The following is an 18,426-nucleotide window of genomic DNA, read 5'->3' on the forward strand; positions in this document are numbered from 1 at the left end:
TCCAGTCTATTATAAATATCATACTTTTAAAAAAATAAGTGTAATTTCATGAATAATAACTTGATTAGGTGTAAAGCCAAAATATTTTGACTTAAATTTTATCATAATTCTTAAGAACTTACATATTTAATTAACACCCATAGTTTCATATTTACATTTATAACACTTTGATGTCAAAAACTTATGCATGGAAAATTGTTAGATATGCAAATACATAGGAAAGCAAACTATAGTGGTATTATAGATGTAGTCTTAAATATTTGGGTTTAAGGATGTAAATATGAAAATTTAGTGTTAGATATTTAAATACATAAGAATTGTGTGGTAATGCCCCTATTTTTTTTAATTAATCATATGGCAAAATCTTCTCAAAACAAATATTTTAGTAATAACATGCATCATGGTCAACTGTAAATTAATCTATTCTAACCTAAATAAACCATTCCAATTAACCCGATACCTTCTGCACAGGAAACATCATCTCTAATTAAAAATTCTGCCGATTAAACTAAGATCAGAAGCTCCAGGCCAGCCCATGTGTGGTGTTCCTCAGCATGCATCTAATATTAAGATTATAAGATCCAATCAAATTAATTAGTCTAAGTAAGGCTTTTAGGACCAAAACTTTCTGAAAAAAGCTGTTTGTAATCAAATCTATAAAACACTTTGTGAAAAGTTTTACCACACTTTTTTGACTGGTATGTACAGTGGTTTTAAGGGAGACAACTCACTTATAATATTTCAATCTTCATAAAATTAAGTGCTCTTACAACAAATATAAAATTGATGAATATTGTATTAAAAACAAACATTTGAGGACAATTTTACAGAACATGGAAGTGCTAAATAGATTATGTAGTAGTATTCATTTATAAATTCTATTCTGTGCACATGCCATCAAGAAGTTATTTTAATGCGTAATACCTTAGAAGAAAAATGTGAAACAACCACATGCCTCCATCAATCTCTTTCTTTAAGTTCTGAGGTCAGCTATAAGTCAAAAACAATACCAGCTCAAAATAATAATAGCAATAATAAATCAGAATGATATGATATGATATTAAAATCATCAAATTTACTTTTAAATATATACAATAAATATATTAATTAACTAGTTATATGGTGTATTTATTTTAGAAAAAAATTGATAATTATAAATTTTATCATAATCAAATTGAAATAAGAATATTCTGTCTCTCTCTCTATCTCCATGTGAAGCCATGGCCTTGTCCGCTGTTAGGCTTCTTGTTTAATTGGAAATGTTCAATTTAGCTTGTAATGGTTATAAGGTAGCAGACATATCTGGTTCGAATCTGACTTAGGTGGTGATCATACTTTTTCTATTTTTTTTATTTTTTTATTTGGGAAGAATTCTGTTTCTCAAATTCCATGGTTTAAGCTGCAATGATTGTTTCTTAACTGCTGCTATGATTATTATGTTTAGAAAAGTGAATAAAAACAAAAATTAGATCGGTTTGGCAATTAATTAAAATTAGATCGGTTTGAAAATTAATTAATTTAACTCAAAATTCAAACGCATATTCTAATCAGAATTTAGAGCTAATTATTGTTAAATTTAGGATTACTGCTAAGCCATAGTTGATAAAACATTTAATTAAAATAAATAAAAATACTCTTTTTTTTTTCATTTCTCTCTCATGTATTATTGCACACAGCAATGACCACCCCATTTGATTTTGTAGTCCAGTATTTTTGTGTGAAAATAAACTCATTCCTTTGGGAGATTTTCAAAAGATTTTAAGAGTTTAAAATCAATATTCATTTCTAATTAAACTAAAACAATTGTTAGGCCATATTGTCATTAGATAAATCCCTACTATTTCTATGTACTTCGTTTATTTTATGAATCCACTTTTTTCATTTATTTTTGTTATGTTTTATGTTAAGTATTCAATAACTTCTATCCATTTAATTATACCTTGACCCCTTTTTCTTTACTAAAATTATCAAAACATCTAATCAACATATTTGCTCACACATCATTAGTCATTTCAAAATTACTTGAATTTATTTTCAACTGCTTTATATTCAAGATTTGCCGCACCAACATTACATTAGAAATAATCATCCCATAATATATGTTTTTTTTATTTTATTTTACTGCACATCTAGCTTAATATACAGTTCATATCCCGCCGAACTTAGACGTTAATAATTTCTTGAAGTTCAATATTCCGATCCATATACATCAAATGTCTAATCATAATTTTATGAAATTTATCATTGAGCCCCAATGATATCCTCATATCACACATAACACAAAACTCCTTCCTAATGATAATCATCCAATTTTAACTCTATAAATACTATTCTCATCTATAGCACAATTCTTTTAGATAATAGATCCAAGAAACTTAAATCTGTCACACATATTCATCACCTTATCTAGGACACAATGAATTTATTATTTTACACAATAGACATGGGATCATTTGACAGCTTCACTAACGAAAATTCAATATTGCTTTTGAAACTCTATTACCCAATTTTAAACCCTTCATATACAACTGTTCTATTTTTATATATGAAATGAATGAAAATAATTTTTCTTTTTTCATAAAAACTATTTTCTATCGACAATGAATCAATCAGCACTAATATGAGTCTACTGCTTCAAGATTTGTGACTGTATAAGATTTAAAATATACACGTAACTGTTAAGTAAATTTTGATTTATGTCGCAAGTTTCATTATAGAAATATAAAGAGAATCAACATGCCAGGAAGTAAAATATAAATTTTAAAAATAAATCGGGGGAAATTTGTAAGTACCTTATATTTGGAAAGAATCAACCATGGCCTTCAGAGTAGCCTGAGAAGTTGGCCACTGCTTATCATTTGCGCTTGCTACAAACAAGACTACCGTGTTTCCTTTAGCTGTGGCTTTTGCTAGGTTATGCGAACCCGTGGCAGCATATGGGGTTTCAAGCACATAGGAGTAGTACTGAGAATTAGAAATTAGATTATGATAGGAAGGCATTTAGCATACAGACAAATAATCCATCTTATAGATATTTGAATATACATTTAGGAACACTTACATACATACCACTTAATTCCTACATATTTATATATCTAACACTAACACCTAAACTTTATTTTTAATAATAATATCACCAAAATGTTTCGTATCACATCAAAAATAATATTATTTTAACTTAAAAATAAAAGTGAAATACCCCTTTTCATGCATAGAGAAGGTGGCATATATATAAAAATTAAAATTTAGGTGTTAGATATGTAAATACATAAGAATTGAGTGGTATATATAAATCTTCCATATATTTTATTCATTTATGAAAAATACCGCATAACATCGAAACAGATTAACTCATGTGAGAAAAACATAAACTATAATAAATATAGCAGATGAATTGACATTCCCTTCAAACTTCAAAAACAGGAAGTAAGCAAAATGGCAACTGGTGCAAGAGGAACATTTCAAAACATATTAGGCACTGTATAACTGGTAATTACAAGTAAGGTTGTCAAAGAAATCAGTCGAGCTAAGTATTATCTTGTTCAGATTTGTTCATTTATTTATTCATTAAGTTCAAGTTGAATTTTAAAATGACCCAAATCTTAAAACCTCATTCAACTATTAATCAAGCCCGAGCAATTGTATGTTTAATGACATGAATTTAAACATATAGCTTTATATTAGATGTAATTAGATCTATAAATTTTAATCATAGTTAGCATAATTCACTGAATAATATTTAAGTTGTCTGGCAAAATGAAAATATTAATAAAAAAAATATTAAATAATACATCATGACAGTTTCATCATACTCTATGTTTAGTAATTTACATACTTTTAAGATATGTAAGATACAGAAAAATAGGCTCAAAAGCATAGAATAAGTCACCAGATAACCAATTAAGACATCATTAAATGAAATTATTATAGAGTTTTTAATGAGCAACTTGTTAAAAAACAAACGAGCATGTTCACAAATATAAATAAACAAATGTGCTAATGTCCAAGCATCTTCATTTATATGACTAGCTTCCAAAGTTTGTGGTCAATTATGTACGTAACGAACATAAGCAAGCTTATATGAATGATTATCAAGTTGTTCACGGAGTATATTAATTCGCATAAATGACCCAAGCCATTCCACAATAGTAATGAGGTATAAAATCTGAGGATAAAAATCATAAAGGGACTCCAAAAAGGATTCTGAATTTCCAGTAGGGGTCCTAAAATTCAAATTAGTGGGGCATTTACATACATACCACTCAATTCTTATGTATTTACATATCCTAACACCTAAACTTTGATCTTTGCATCCATACCACCAAAATCTCTCATACTGCATAAAAAATACCATTATTTTAACTTAAAAAAAGTGAAATACACCTTTTCATACCAAGGTAATGTGGCATATATGTAAAAATTGAAGTTTAGTCATACCAAGGTAATGTGGCATATCTGTAAAAATTGAAGTTTAGGAGTTAGATATGTAAATAAATAAGACTTGTGTGGCATGTAAATCTTCCCAAATTAATTAGGTTTTTCTTACAAGAGACAACTTCTCGAAAGCCTAATGACCTAAAACCCCTTTGTAAAGCTCGAATATAATGTGCGCCAGAAAAGCATCCAAAAGGTCTATAAAGTACTGTCCAACGACAACTAAAACCAACCAAAAGGCTGCAACCTGATTTGTAGGGTGTGGGAAAAAGTTAAGAATTGAGCATGACAGTCATCAACGGGTTAGATGAAATCCAATCAACACCTGCAAGAGAACTATTTACACTTTTCTTTTTACGAAATATTAGTCAGCCTGAATTGTAGATAAGACACTACCCAAAAATTTTGCCCTCATTTTGTGAGGACTTTTCGATATAGAACTCTTTAGGTTTCCATAGGCGCAAGCCCCTATGTTTAATCACCCCTTCCTGATAACGGGATAGCACTTTCGATTAAGATTAGTCATTTAAAATTGTATATTCAATATATAATAAAAACAAACATATATATGATATTGTAAAACTGTTGAGTGTTGAGCCCAGTTATAATATATATATATATATATATGCTTTTGTTTGCCATTTCTGTAACTACTCCCGCCACCATTAAAGATATTGTAAAACTTGTCACTTGAAGCTTAAAGCGGATGATGAGGGAAACAATGACGAAAGAGATCAAGATCCCATGGATCCATTGTCTCGGGTCGTCGAGGTTCCAGATCTAGTTGGTCAGAGGAGGTAGTCTACCCAACATGGTTGAAAGATCATTGTCAACAACTACGAGCCGCGTCATCCAAGGGGACTTTGTAGATCTGAGGTATATATTTGTCTAAGAGGACAAATTTAAGTTGTCGTCTCCACCGTCCTGCGCTTCGTCCTCGCCTGTTCGAAAGGAAAACAAGATTCGGCTCTCCCTCATTCTTCTTCTGTTCTGCGTTGGTTTGCTGGTGAAGGAAGTATCGCAAAGCACGGGAAGAAGACTTACGAGCTGAAGGATACGAATCAGTAAAATCGCAAGGTGTGCTCTTCGGTGTATCTCGGTGTAGAGAAAAGAAGATAGAGTGAGAAAGTAAGAGACTTTCTCCTGCAATTATTATTGTGTTCAAACGGTGTAAATTCCTCAATTAGTAAAATCCTCTGCAATTCCGTGGATGTAAGCAATTTGCCGAACCACGTAAATCTGTGTGTTTTTTGTGTGAACTTTCTCGTGCTATTTTTATTCGCTTCGTAGTCGATCGTTATAAATTTCAAAGTTAACATAACATATATGATATTGTAAAATTTGTCACTTGAAGCTTAAAGAGGATGATGAGGGAAACAATGACGAAACAGATCAAGATCCCATGGATCCATTGTCTCGGGTCGTCACGGTTCCAGATCTAGTTGATCAGAGGAGGTAGTCTACCCAACATGGTTGAAAGATCATTGTCAACAACTACGAGCCGCGTCATCTAAGGAGACTTTGTAGATCTGAGGTATATATTTGTCTAAGGGGACAAATTTAAGTTGACCGCAACTACCAAAAGGCTTTGTGTCGATCAATTGTACCCTTATAGTTCACAACTCAAATGGTAGTAAAACATTGGAAACAATACGGGTTGCAACCATGACCGCAATGTAATGGTGTTATTTGGTGGCAACCACCCGGTCAGAGGGCTTTGGTCGTAACCGTTACTTTGTCGTGATATTTGATGACAGAACCACGCGAACAAAAGACTCAGACCACGTCCTTACTGACATACAATTTCTTTGATTGTGAATACAGAGATATATTTAATAAGATATTCACGCTTTGAGCAGAAGTCAATCAAAATTTTATCACCATCAACAAACTATTTTAAGTTTTTAGTGATGATTTTAACTTAGATATTTTTGTTCATTAATTCGAAAATCTTGATTTAAAAAATTAACTCATCTGGTAGAAATCTTCGATCAACACAATCATCATCGAGGATTTAAGCATTTAAAATATTTATATTTGAAGAAACATTTAATAACATTAGTTTAGACTTTTAGGGCATAAGTCTCGTCGACTCATGTCCTTACAAGAAGGATGATCATACTAGGTGATTTTGACTTGTAAATTCTTATTTTAAAATTTAAACATTTATTTCAAAATCACTAGACTCGTCAACTCCAATCCTTGCGAGGAGGAAAATCGAACTAGTTGGTTGAAACTTAGAATATTATATAGACAAGACAACCTAATTAGCCCACGTAACATTCTCGAATCCAGTATTTGAGAATTCAATATATGGGGGTGGCTTAAATTCCAAAAATTTGAATCTCTTAAAGAACTTATAAAGTCTTTAAAGACTTGCATAAATTTTAAGCCATGAATTTAATATAGACTTTATGTCAAGAGACACGTAAAAGATTTTAAAAATATGTAATTGGTTTGTTTATATAAACACCTTAAAGAATACATAGCTCAAGAGTATCTCAAGCGTGACTCATCTAAGTCTTAAGAGTGCGGCTTATAGCTCAAGATGATACATTTAACGTAGGAGGCATTCACAAAGCTTAAAGTATTTGCAAATGTATTATGATTTTAGGCTTTAAAAAGGTATACCTTTCTGTTATCGAGTCTAATATCAAATAAACAAATTGTGTTTGGTTTTTCGTGTATTATTATTGATATAATAATACATTACTATTAAATATATATTTAAATAAATTTTAGTTAATTAAATTTTATTTAATAATATATCAAAAATAATATGAGTTATTATCGAGTTTAATATCAAAATTTTGTTTGTGAATGTATATGAATAAGTTTGATTAAGTATGTGTTCATTTAAGCTTTGAGTTTTAAAAAAATATTCATGTTTGTTTATTTACTAATTTGAAACAACACGATCGAGTGAGTTTGCGTTGTTAATGGAGTTGGCTCATTTACGACCCTAGTTGTGCAAGAAACGAAAGTTATCTGTGTGGGGATCATTGCAGGCTCGAACAAATAAGAAAAACGGTAAGGAGCGGGATAAGCGACTTCCCGTGCGACGGAGAGAAGCAACGGCATATGCAGAGGAAGAAGAAAAACAAAAAGAAAAAGAAAAAGGTAAGGGGTTTACGATGTTTTGATCGCGGCGTAAAGACCTCCGAAAATGCCATCTTTCTACTCCTTGAGCTCCACTCCGCTTCTGCCATAGAACCATTGAGGAAGGAAACCGTTGCGGTAGTCCCCGCCTTCGCGTACTTCAGCTTCTCTAAATCTGGTAAACTCACGGTTCGTTGGGTTTGTTACGCTTAAGCAAGCTCTGTTGGTCCTTCTCTGGCGTTCGTTGGTTGGTATCTCTCTGGCGCTCGTTCATTCTACTTCTCACCTGTTCGTTCCTCTTCTCTGGCAGTTCGGCTCGTTCTTTCTTCAGCTTCCATAAATTTTCCGAGAACATTTTGGTCAGCCGATAGAGGTGGTTTGTTTCTATTTGTCTAACACAGCTCTTGAAGATGACTCCCCATCCTCTTATTTTTTATGTTTGATATACAAAAATGATGGTTTTGTTATATAAGATTGGTAGCTTCAATTCAATTTGCTTATTTTAGATTCTGCAAATTTTACTTTTTTTTATGCATTTTAGGTATATGATTTGGTGCATTTCATATATTTGTGCAAGCTTAGTAAAATAATGGGAAGGACATTTACTGGTTCCTTCTTCGACAATCTCTATATCACATTTATCCTCATTTCATCCATTAAATATGTTGCCTGCATAAAATAGTAGATTGAAATATGAGCAAATTTAGTATAACATCTTCACATAACCAATAAAGAAATATTCAGTACCTTAAGCCTTAAAGAAATAGAACAAAAAGAGTAACATGTTGGTCATTTAAAACAAGCATTTCAAAATCTATCACAAGTGCTCATAACTGTCATAACAAAACATTACAAGAAGTGAATATTTATCAATAACTAATTAAGTGTATTAGGTTTATGCAGACATGAAACTAATTTTATATGTTTTGAATCAAATCATCAAGACAAAAAATGAGAGGAAATAGCTGAAATAGCTAGAGAGGGAAATAGCTAGAGAGAATGAGATTTAGGAGGCATTTGAGAAAAAATAGAAAGAAATCTACCCTTTTATCATGATAGTAGGCAAAAAAATTGAACGTTGTGAGGAAATAAATAAGGCTTAGGGCAATACATGCGCAAACAAAAAAAGAAGAATAAATTAAACCAAAAAACACCAACACAAAACAACTTTTTCTCTTTAATATATTATTAATTGCACGCATATCTTTTCAATCTATGGATATAAAACCCACATAAGGCAGAATTTTTCTCACGTCTACCCCTCTACTTTAACATGACGATACAATATTCTCTTTTTAAGGATATAGAAGGGGATACAAGTTATATCCCTTTCCAGCCCTCCATTGCAATACCAATGAACCATCCCAATATTAATATTAATAGCTAAAAATATTTAAAAGAAAATTACCTTTTATAGAAAAGAATTTATAAAAAATAAGAGAACCCTGTGGCAGTGAAAGGTAGTTATGGAGACCTTCTAATCAATTAGAGAAGAAAAAGATTAACATGAAATGACACCCCAAATTATTGCCCCAACTTCCTTGTCGTGTGGAAGGAAAGAAGATAAGAATTTCATTTCAATCATTTACATGCAACAAGAAACAACTATTTAAAGCATGCTTATGTGATTTTAGGTGGTTGTTAAAAATCCTTCATATAAAGCTTCAAATTTTCATTTTTTGGCTCATCACATCTAATATTTTAGTATGTTGCAAAGAGGCACCAATATTGCAATTCTATATGGTTGAAAATCTAATGTTTAACTTCTTACTTCAGAAACATCACTGCAGTTTAATATAATTTAGCTTTTTACATTAATATTACTTAGTTTTTTTTAAGTAAACTGTTAGATTAGAATTTTTCTCAACTTCTTTCCTTCTCCTTTACTGATGTCTGATTTTCATTTAGGATAATGGGTATATTATTCAAAAATTATACATCCTTTAATATTTATTGTACTCAAACATCTATCATGAACCATTTAATACTATTAAATTGAAAGCTGCCACCTGATAGAAATGTGGAGTTGAGTGCTTGTGTGAACATGTAGTGATTTTCTTCTTGTATGTTGCTCAATTTTAGTGCAGTAAATTATTTTTTATTTTTGTTGATCCTGTAAGTTTAATCCATCACATGCTTTGAGTAGTGACCTTCTAGTTTTTTTAGAATAAGCAAGCACATTAAGGTTTGTCGCATTTACAAACTAAAGTTAAATTATTGATCTCAATAGAAAAAATTGTATTGTGGTTATCCGAAGAAAATACTTGAGCTTAGTTTTCTTTTGTGCATAAGACTTAAGCACAACATGAATTATAAGCAATTTGAACAAACTTCTGTATTTTATAGACTTAGACAGTCAAAGTGCGAGAACATAAAGAACCCCTTACATCGAAAACTATTGTGGTCTTACTGTGTTTCAAGTTTCGTCTAATTTTTTGAAACAGAAAGATAGTCATATACTTGATTGAATTTCAGTCAAGTTCGAAATCCTGAAAAGTTGCGGGTCTCTTTATGAGCTAAAAAATTGTATCTACTTAAACAAAGGTTTAAACTGGTTCTCAATGCCTAATGATGGATAAAAGTCTTCCCCCTTTATATTTCAAGATGTTTCTTAATTGGTTAAGGCTTTTAACCTCAACGAAATGGTGGTTAATTAAGTTGTCTCCTCATTTTTTTTTCTTAATTATAGTTTGCATGCCACAATCCACATGGTAGATAATTTTTTTTTACTCATGTTTTATTGTTATGTTACAATAAATTGTTTTATTTTAACAATCCAATGACTAATAAGGCCAAACATACGGGTACACCGACAATATGAGAAAAAGAAACAAAATTATTATTTTGTGATATTTGCCTTAAGGAGATTGAACTGAGAAATAGACATACAACCTATTTTAATAAAGGGTGACAACATATTATCGCAAATTTCAAGAAAGTACGGGAAAAATATGTGTCAAGATGCAAATGAAGAACAATTGAGATCAACTCAAGATGGATTGGAAGTTTTGGAAGGAACTGAAACGAGGATCAACAAGTTTCGGTTAGGATCTGGTGAAACGAATCATTGATGCTTCAGAGAAGTGGTGGGCTGAAAGACTTGCGGTGAACAATTTTTCATTTAGTCTAATTTTTCATTTTATTTTTTTTTGTACTGATTGAAGTGTAATATGATTTTACAGGTGGTGCCCGCATTGGTTTCTGGCATTGAACCCGAGTTAGAGGAGAAGTTGGACCGGATGTTTGAGGGTATCGTTGCAACAAGCAAATATGCATACGCTCCAAGTGAAACAGAGTTTTGTGGTACCCCTGAGAATGTTGTCGTCAATCTAGCATGTGATTCACCCGATCTCGATAGCCCGGAAATCCCAGAAATCCATATCACAAAATTTTCTAAGCGTCATCGTGTAGAGGGTAGAAAAAAGGGTGGAGCTGCTTTTCTCAGAAACCGGATATCACATATGGTGGGTCCTTCCAACGATGCCCCACACACAGTTCAGGCAAATTCCATTAAGCATGTTGCAGAAATTCTGCATAAAGGTGATGAAATTTCAGAGGATTTTGACCTATACTTTTTTGCAGTAGAACTTCTTCAAGATCCGATCCACAGAGATTTCTTCGCAACGATTGCCAAAGAAAAACGGGTTGTATATCTACGACATTTTCATGCACGTAGAGATAACTGAGGAATTTTTTTTCTTATTTGCTATTGAGTGAGGGGATTATTTTTTTTCATATGTTGTTGTTCGGAACAATTTTACTTCGTTATTCTATTTTATAGTGATATGATTATTTGAAAATCTTAAGCCATCATTTTAATCTCTTATAATTGTTTGGGTCATGTTTTCTTTGTGATTTATTAATTCCATTTATTTTTAATTAATACTAGTACAATATACATTATCATGGATTCAGAACAAGAAAGACAGACGGAGAAATGCAACGATCGCCTTGATCGTTGAGTACTACAACACGTACATTGACCACTCTCCATGCTTCACAACATCTTATTTTGGTGACAAATAGGTTGGGGAACTGCTTGCTGGACATTCAACCAGATTCAACATGTTCTGCATGAGGCAGAAAGTATTTACAGATCTTCTAGCAGAACTTAGTGGATTCCATGGTCTTCATGGGTCATCGAAGATGACACAACACGAGGTCTTAGCGATAACTCTCTACATATTGTCACACAATGAGTTAATGTGTGGTTCGATGGAACGATTCCAACACTCATCTGAGATGATCAGTAGATACTTCTCTGTGGGTCTGAATGCACTTGTGAGCCTATCTAAAGAAGTCATAAAACCAACTGATCCAACGTTCACACGAACTCCTACAGAGATTCAACATGATGCACGTTACATGCCCTTCTTTAAGGTAACATTTGCAATTTATAGTATTCAATTTTAAATATGAATACTGGACATTAATAACTCAAATGCATCTGTGTAAGATTGCATTCGAGCAATATATGAAACCCACGTTGATGTAAGAGTTACAAAAGATGAAAATATTGCATTTATTGGGTGTTGTGGAGCCCCTACACAAAATGTTATGATTATGTGCAACTTTAACATGTGCTTTACGTTCGTCATGCCCGGCTGAGAGGGTAGTGCGCACGACAACAAAATTTTTAAGTGTGTTGACATCATTTTTTAGGTCTTCTTTTCCCTTCCTTAGATACCCTAGGATCTAGCCTTAAGATTTCTATTTTGACTCTCCTAGAGGACTAGACTGAGATCTACACCACTTAGAGAAGTTTCACGACCTCCTTAATGGAATTTGTCTTAACTGTGTGCGGGGCATCGTTGGAAGTACCCACCAAATGTGATATTTGATTTCTTATATAAGCAACTCCAACTTTTTTTCTACCATCTACACGATGACGCTTAAAAAAAATGTGATCTGCATTTTTGGGATTTCCGGGTTGTCGAGATCGGGTGAATCACATGCTAAATTGACGACGACATTCTCAAGGGTACCACAAAATCATGTCTCAGTTGGAGCGCATGCTTTTCTTGTTGCGACGACACCCTCAAACATCCGGTCCAACTTCTCTAACTCAGGTATTTCTTCGCTGCGGGCACCACCTGCAAAATCATATTAAACACTTCAATCAGTACAAAAAAATAAAATGAATAAAATTAGACGAAATGAAAAAAATATTCACCGCAAGTCTTTCAGTCCACCACTCCTCCAAAGCATCAATGGTTCGTTTCACCAGATCCCAACCCTAGCTCATTGATCCTCGTTTCAGTTCCTTCCAAAATTTTCAATCATTCTTGAGTTGATCTCACTTGTTATTCATTTGCATCTTGTCATACACCCTGCCCGTAATTTCCTTGAAATTTGTGATAATAGGTTTTCACTCTTTCTTATGAAAATAGGTTGTAGGTCTATTTCAAGGTTCAATCTCCTTAAGTCAGAGGTCAAAAAATAATAATTTTGTTTCTTTTTCTCATATTGTCGGTGTACACATATCTTTGATCTTATTAGTCATTGTATTGTTAAAATAAAACAAATTATTGTAACATAACAATAAAACATGTGTAAAAAAAATTATCGACCATGTGGATTGTGGCATGCAAACTACAATCAAGAAAAAAATGAGATGTCAACTTAATTAACCACCCTTTCACTAAGGTTAAAAGCTTTAAACTGTTAAGAAACATCTTGAAATATTAAGGGAGAAGACTTGTATCCATCATGAAGCAATGAGAATCAATTTAAATCTTTATCTAAGTAAATATAATTTATTAGCTCATAAAGAGACCCGTAACTTTCTAGGGTTTCAAACTTGGCTGAAATTCAATCAAGTATATGACTATCTTTCTGTTCCAGAAAATTAGGCGAACCTTGAAACATGATAAAACCCCAACAGTTTATAATGCAAGGAAAATCAAGCTCAAGTATTTTCTTCGGATAAACCACAAAACCATTTTTTCTATTGAGATCAATAGCTTAACTCTAGTTTGTAATATGTGACAAACCTTCATGTGCTTGCTTATTTCAAAGGAAAACTAGAAGGTCACTACTCAAAGCATGTGATGAATTAAGCTTACAGGAATACTTTACTGCACTAAAATTGAGCAACATACAAGAAGAAAACCACTACATGTTCACACAAGCACTCAACTCCACATTTCTATCAAGTGGCAGCTCTCAATTTAATAATATTAAATGGTTCATGATAGATGTTTGAGACCAATAAATATTAAATGATGTATAATTTCTGAATAATATACTCAATATCCTCTATGAAAATCAGACATCAGTGAAGGAAAATGAGTGAAGTTGAAAAAAATTATAATCCAACAATTTACTTAAAAAAATTAAGTAATACTAATGTAAAAAAGTAAATTATATTAAACTGTAGTGATGATTTTGAAGTAGGAAATTAAACATTAGATTTTCAACCATAGAGGATTGCAATATTGGCGTCCCTCTGCAATATACTAAAATATTAGATGCGAGGAGCCAAAAAATGAAAATTTGAAACTTTATATGAAGGATTTTTAACAACCACCTAAAATCACATAAACATAATTTAAATAGTTGTTTCTTTTTGCATGTAAATGATTGATGCGAAATTTTTATATTTTTTCCTTCTACACGACAAGGAAGCTGGTGCAATAATTTGGGGTGTTATTTCATGTTAATGTTTTTCTTCTCTAATTGTTTAGAAGGTCCCCATAACTACCTTTCACTGACATAGAGTTCTCTTATTTTCTATAATTTTTTTCTACAAAATGTAATTTTCTTTTAAACATTTTTAGCTATTAATGTTAATATTGAGATCGTTCATTGATATTGCAAAGGAGGGCTGGAAAGTTATATAACTTGTATCCCCTTCTATATCCTTAAAAAGATAATATTGTGTTGTCATGTTAAAGTAGCGGATAGACGTGGGAAAAATTCTGCCTTATCCTGGGCTTTATATCCATATATTTTAATAATGTATTAAAAAGAAAAAAATTGTCTTGTGTTGGTGTATTTTGGTTTAATTTATTCACCTTTTTTCGTTTGCACTTGTATTGTCCTAAGTCTTATTTATTTGCTCACAAATTTCAATTTAGTTGCCTACTACCATGATAAAAGGGTAGATTTCTTTCTATTTTTTCTCAAATGCCTAATAAATCTCTCATTCTCTCTAGCTATTTCCTCTCATCCTTTGTCTTAATGATTTGATTCAAAACATATAAAATTAGTTTCATGTTTGTATAAACCTAGTACACTTAATTAGTTTTTGATAAATATTCACTTCTTGCAATGTTTTTCTATGACAGCTATGAGCACTTGTGATTGATTCTGAAATGCTTGTTTTAAAGAGTCAACCTGCTGCTATTTTTGTTCTATTTCTTTGAGGCTTAAGTTATTGGCTATTTCTTTATTGGTTATGTGAAGATGTGATACTAAATTTACTCATATTTCAATTTACTCTTTTATGCAAGCAACATTTTTAATGGACTAAATGAGGGATAAGTGTGATAAAGAGATTCACAGTAATTTCTGGAAGAAGGAACAAGTAAATGTCTTTCCCATCATTTTACTAAGCTTGTAATAAATATATGAAATGCACCAAATCATATACCTAAAATTTATGATAATGCATAAAAAAAAAAGTAAAATTTGCAGAATCTAAAATAAGCAATACGATTTGAAGTAACCAATCTCATAAAATAAAATCATCATCTTTGCATATCAAACACAAAAAAGAAAAGGATGGGGATTCACCTTCAAGAGCTATGGTATTAGGCAAGTAGTAATAGGATATTGATCGATAAAACAACCCCTATCGACTGACCAAAATGTTCTCGAAAGGATTTATGGAAGTTGAAGAACGAACGAGTCGAACTGTCAGAGAAGAGGAACGAACAAGTGAGAAGAAGAATGAACGAACGCCAGAGAGATACTAATGAATGAACGCGAGAGAAGGCAGGGGGGGGGGGGGGGCTTTCGATTAACAAATCGAACGAACTGAGAGTTTACCGAATGTAGAGAAGCTGAAGAGCGCGAATGCAGGAACGAGCGCAACATTACTTTCCTCAATGGTTCAATGGTAGGAGCGGAGTGGAGCTGAAGGAGTAGAAAGATGGCATTTTCGGAGGTCTTATGCCGCGAACATCTTGTAGACATACCAACAAAAACATCTAACCGGGACACCTTCAATCGAAGGGGCAATGGGTAAAAGCATAATAGAAGAACACGGGGCGCAGGGCCGATCCCGCGACCCGCTTTTTGCGATAACATCCCATGCGGTGGCCATGAAGCTCTCCAACTGCGCCCCCCAAACTGTAGACTTCGGTGGTGGCGTGTCGCGAAGCTTTCTAGCTGCGCCCCCAAACAGACCCTAAGTCGTGCAAAGTTTTTAAAATTTAACTTAATATTAATTAAGTGTAATTTAACTCAATTAGCAATATTAATAATTTTCAACAGTCTTTTATTTTAACATCGATAAAGATAGTAGTGGCCAAGGAATATGTATAATTTGGTGGCTAAGTGGCTTTCCTGAGAATCACCAACCCAGCCGAAGTTCGAATATCTAAGAAGTTGTAGATTTCATTGAAGGCATGAAGGATTATGTCCTCATGGTCGTTACAACCTCCGACAACTGCGATGTTGTCGACGAGGGATTTGATGACCAACAAGTATTGAGACATGGTTTGACTTTCAAGGAGATGTGGTGTAGCTCATTCCTTAGTTGAGTGACCCTGGATCGATTTGTAGCTGCAGTCAACATTGGAGGGTTTTATTTATTTCCATGGTGAATTCAAGGTTGAGGATATATGGTAGAATTGTAGGAGATATAGAAGAGTGGATGGCAACAAAGAAGTTTTGATCGATGAGCTGCCAACGTAGTAATTGTGGGTTAGGAGTTGTTGTTTGGTTAAGTTGCAGGCGGTAGGAAGGCAGGTTGTTGAGCCATCGAGAAAGCCCTCAAAGCCGTCGGCCTTGAAGAGTTTGTATATTTGGGGTTTCCAGATGGGGTAGTTTTCGACTGTGAGTTGGACATTGACGATGGCTTTAATGTTGAACATTAGGAACTTTAATGATGAGGGAATGAGAATATCGGTCATTTCCTAAGAGGCAAGGTTGGTCTCTCTGTTTATGTTGTAAGATGTTTCTGATATTGTATGTGGGGAAGGAGGGGAAGGAGAAAAAGAGAGGAAGAGGTTTAGGGATTGGGGAAGAACCTGATTGTTCTGATACCCTGTTAGAATGTGTTTTACAGAAGCAGCCAGTGGAGCATTCCTTTCTATTATGGAAAACGTATGAAGCAACATACAAGGAAAGAGTAAAATTACAATATACAAACTTTGTAGGAGCTATGAAATATTCTGGAGAGGCAAAGGTGGCCTTGAAGCTTTCGGTTGGTGGCAGAGAGTGATGGACAGTATGCATTTTGCTTCCTAGTGGTATAGGTTTTTTAGCTTAACCTTCAAGAGAATATGATGATGGCTGACACTAACTTGTCCATGAAGGTCACCATGAGAGTGAATAACATAGTACAAAACTATTCATGGCTTCCATTTTTGCACATAATGATAAGGCAAGCCCTCCCCGGGCCTCCCAACGCTGCAGCATGCCCCCACCTGCAGTCCACAGCCTCTGTCGCCTAACTCACACCAGATAGCAGTCCTCATCAGGCCCTCCCAGAGCCTCCAGCTGCTGCCCCCAGCCTTCATGCAGTCGTTCGCCGTCCGTGCCTCCGCTCCTTGGTTTCGACTACCGTTCGTGCCTTCACTGCTAGGCCTCGGCCGCCATCCGTGCCTCCGCTACTTGGCTTCTGCTGCCATCCGTGCATTCGTCGGCCGCCTTACTCGCCGCGTCCGGATTCCCTCCTCGTCGAGCTTGTTGTGTCTTTATGTGTTGAGTTTTTGTTGTAATGTTTTGTTTTATGTTTTAATTTGCGCAAATTTTTTCTTTCTTTTGAGTCATCATTGTAACCATCTTTTAAGTTATTAATAAATTTGTGTCTTACGTTATGGTTTGGGTTAACTCCGGTATCACACAAGCACTAAGTTAACTATCGTGTTGTGAATCCCCAAGTATCAACACACTTTTACATCATGAACATCAATTTGCATTTTGGGTCCAGGCAAAAGTCCTCAATTCATTTACTGCCTTGGTGGGACACTGTGCTCCCAAAATGTAATATAAATCTAACTGATCCTATAAAGCTCATCAGTCAACCTCCAAATGTCTTTCATTGTTCAAAGTGACATGGCTTCCATAACCACACACATTTTTTGAAGATTTGGATAATTGTATATTGGAGTCATTATGGATCCCAAAACCAATTAGAAATAATGCCAAATATGTATTTTGTCAAATTCAACTTCATGCTATACTCTTTTAAAATGCTAAATGCTTTCGCTGAGTCCCCTAAAAGATGTATCCAATCTACGACCTCTTTTTTACTAAGAGGTCGTCAATATGCACATCAAGAATCCTCCTACAAGATGTCCATGAGCTTTTGATAGATAGTTTTGCAACCTTCAATCAAAAAGATATGACAGTAGAGCATAACATCCCTTTGTTAAAGATAAAAAAGGTATTTTGCTCATTGCATGGATGAATTTTTATATGAAAGTAGCTGAGAAATGCCCAATCATGGCTGAACACTGAACACACCAATGTTTCTATGATAGGAAGCTGGTACAAATCCTTTGTGCAGATATTTTGTTAACCGGCTTGAAATAGAAGCACATCCTCTAGTTTCCGGTTACTTTTATATCAATACATCAGGAAATCAAAATGAGTATGTGTTAGATATGACTTATATATCAAATAAAGGACATATGTTGGAGCGGAACAGAGCGAGCCAGCGGAGTCGAGTGAGTGAGCTTAGCGGAGCAGAATAATTTGTCCAATCGGGCGGGGGGGCGG

General features: G+C 33.7%; 1 protein-coding gene across 1 annotated transcript in view; it reads right to left on the minus strand.

Moving 5' to 3' along the window:
• Positions 1 to 327: 327 nt before the first annotated feature.
• Positions 328 to 18,426, minus strand: part of LOC110027181 (psbP domain-containing protein 6, chloroplastic-like) — a 21,264-nt gene continuing 3,165 nt past the window's right edge. Inside the window, exons 3-4 of the mRNA XM_020728498.1 lie at positions 2,793 to 2,964; positions 328 to 560 (exon numbers count right to left, since the gene is read on the minus strand). Of these exons, the coding sequence (XP_020584157.1) occupies positions 2,794 to 2,964 (171 nt within the window). The 3' untranslated portion in view covers positions 328 to 560; position 2,793. The remainder of the gene's footprint in view (positions 561 to 2,792; positions 2,965 to 18,426) is intronic.

This window comes from Phalaenopsis equestris, unplaced genomic scaffold (genome assembly GCF_001263595.1).
Source record: "Phalaenopsis equestris unplaced genomic scaffold, ASM126359v1 Scaffold000419, whole genome shotgun sequence".
NCBI classification, from domain to species: Eukaryota; Viridiplantae; Streptophyta; class Magnoliopsida; order Asparagales; family Orchidaceae; genus Phalaenopsis; species Phalaenopsis equestris.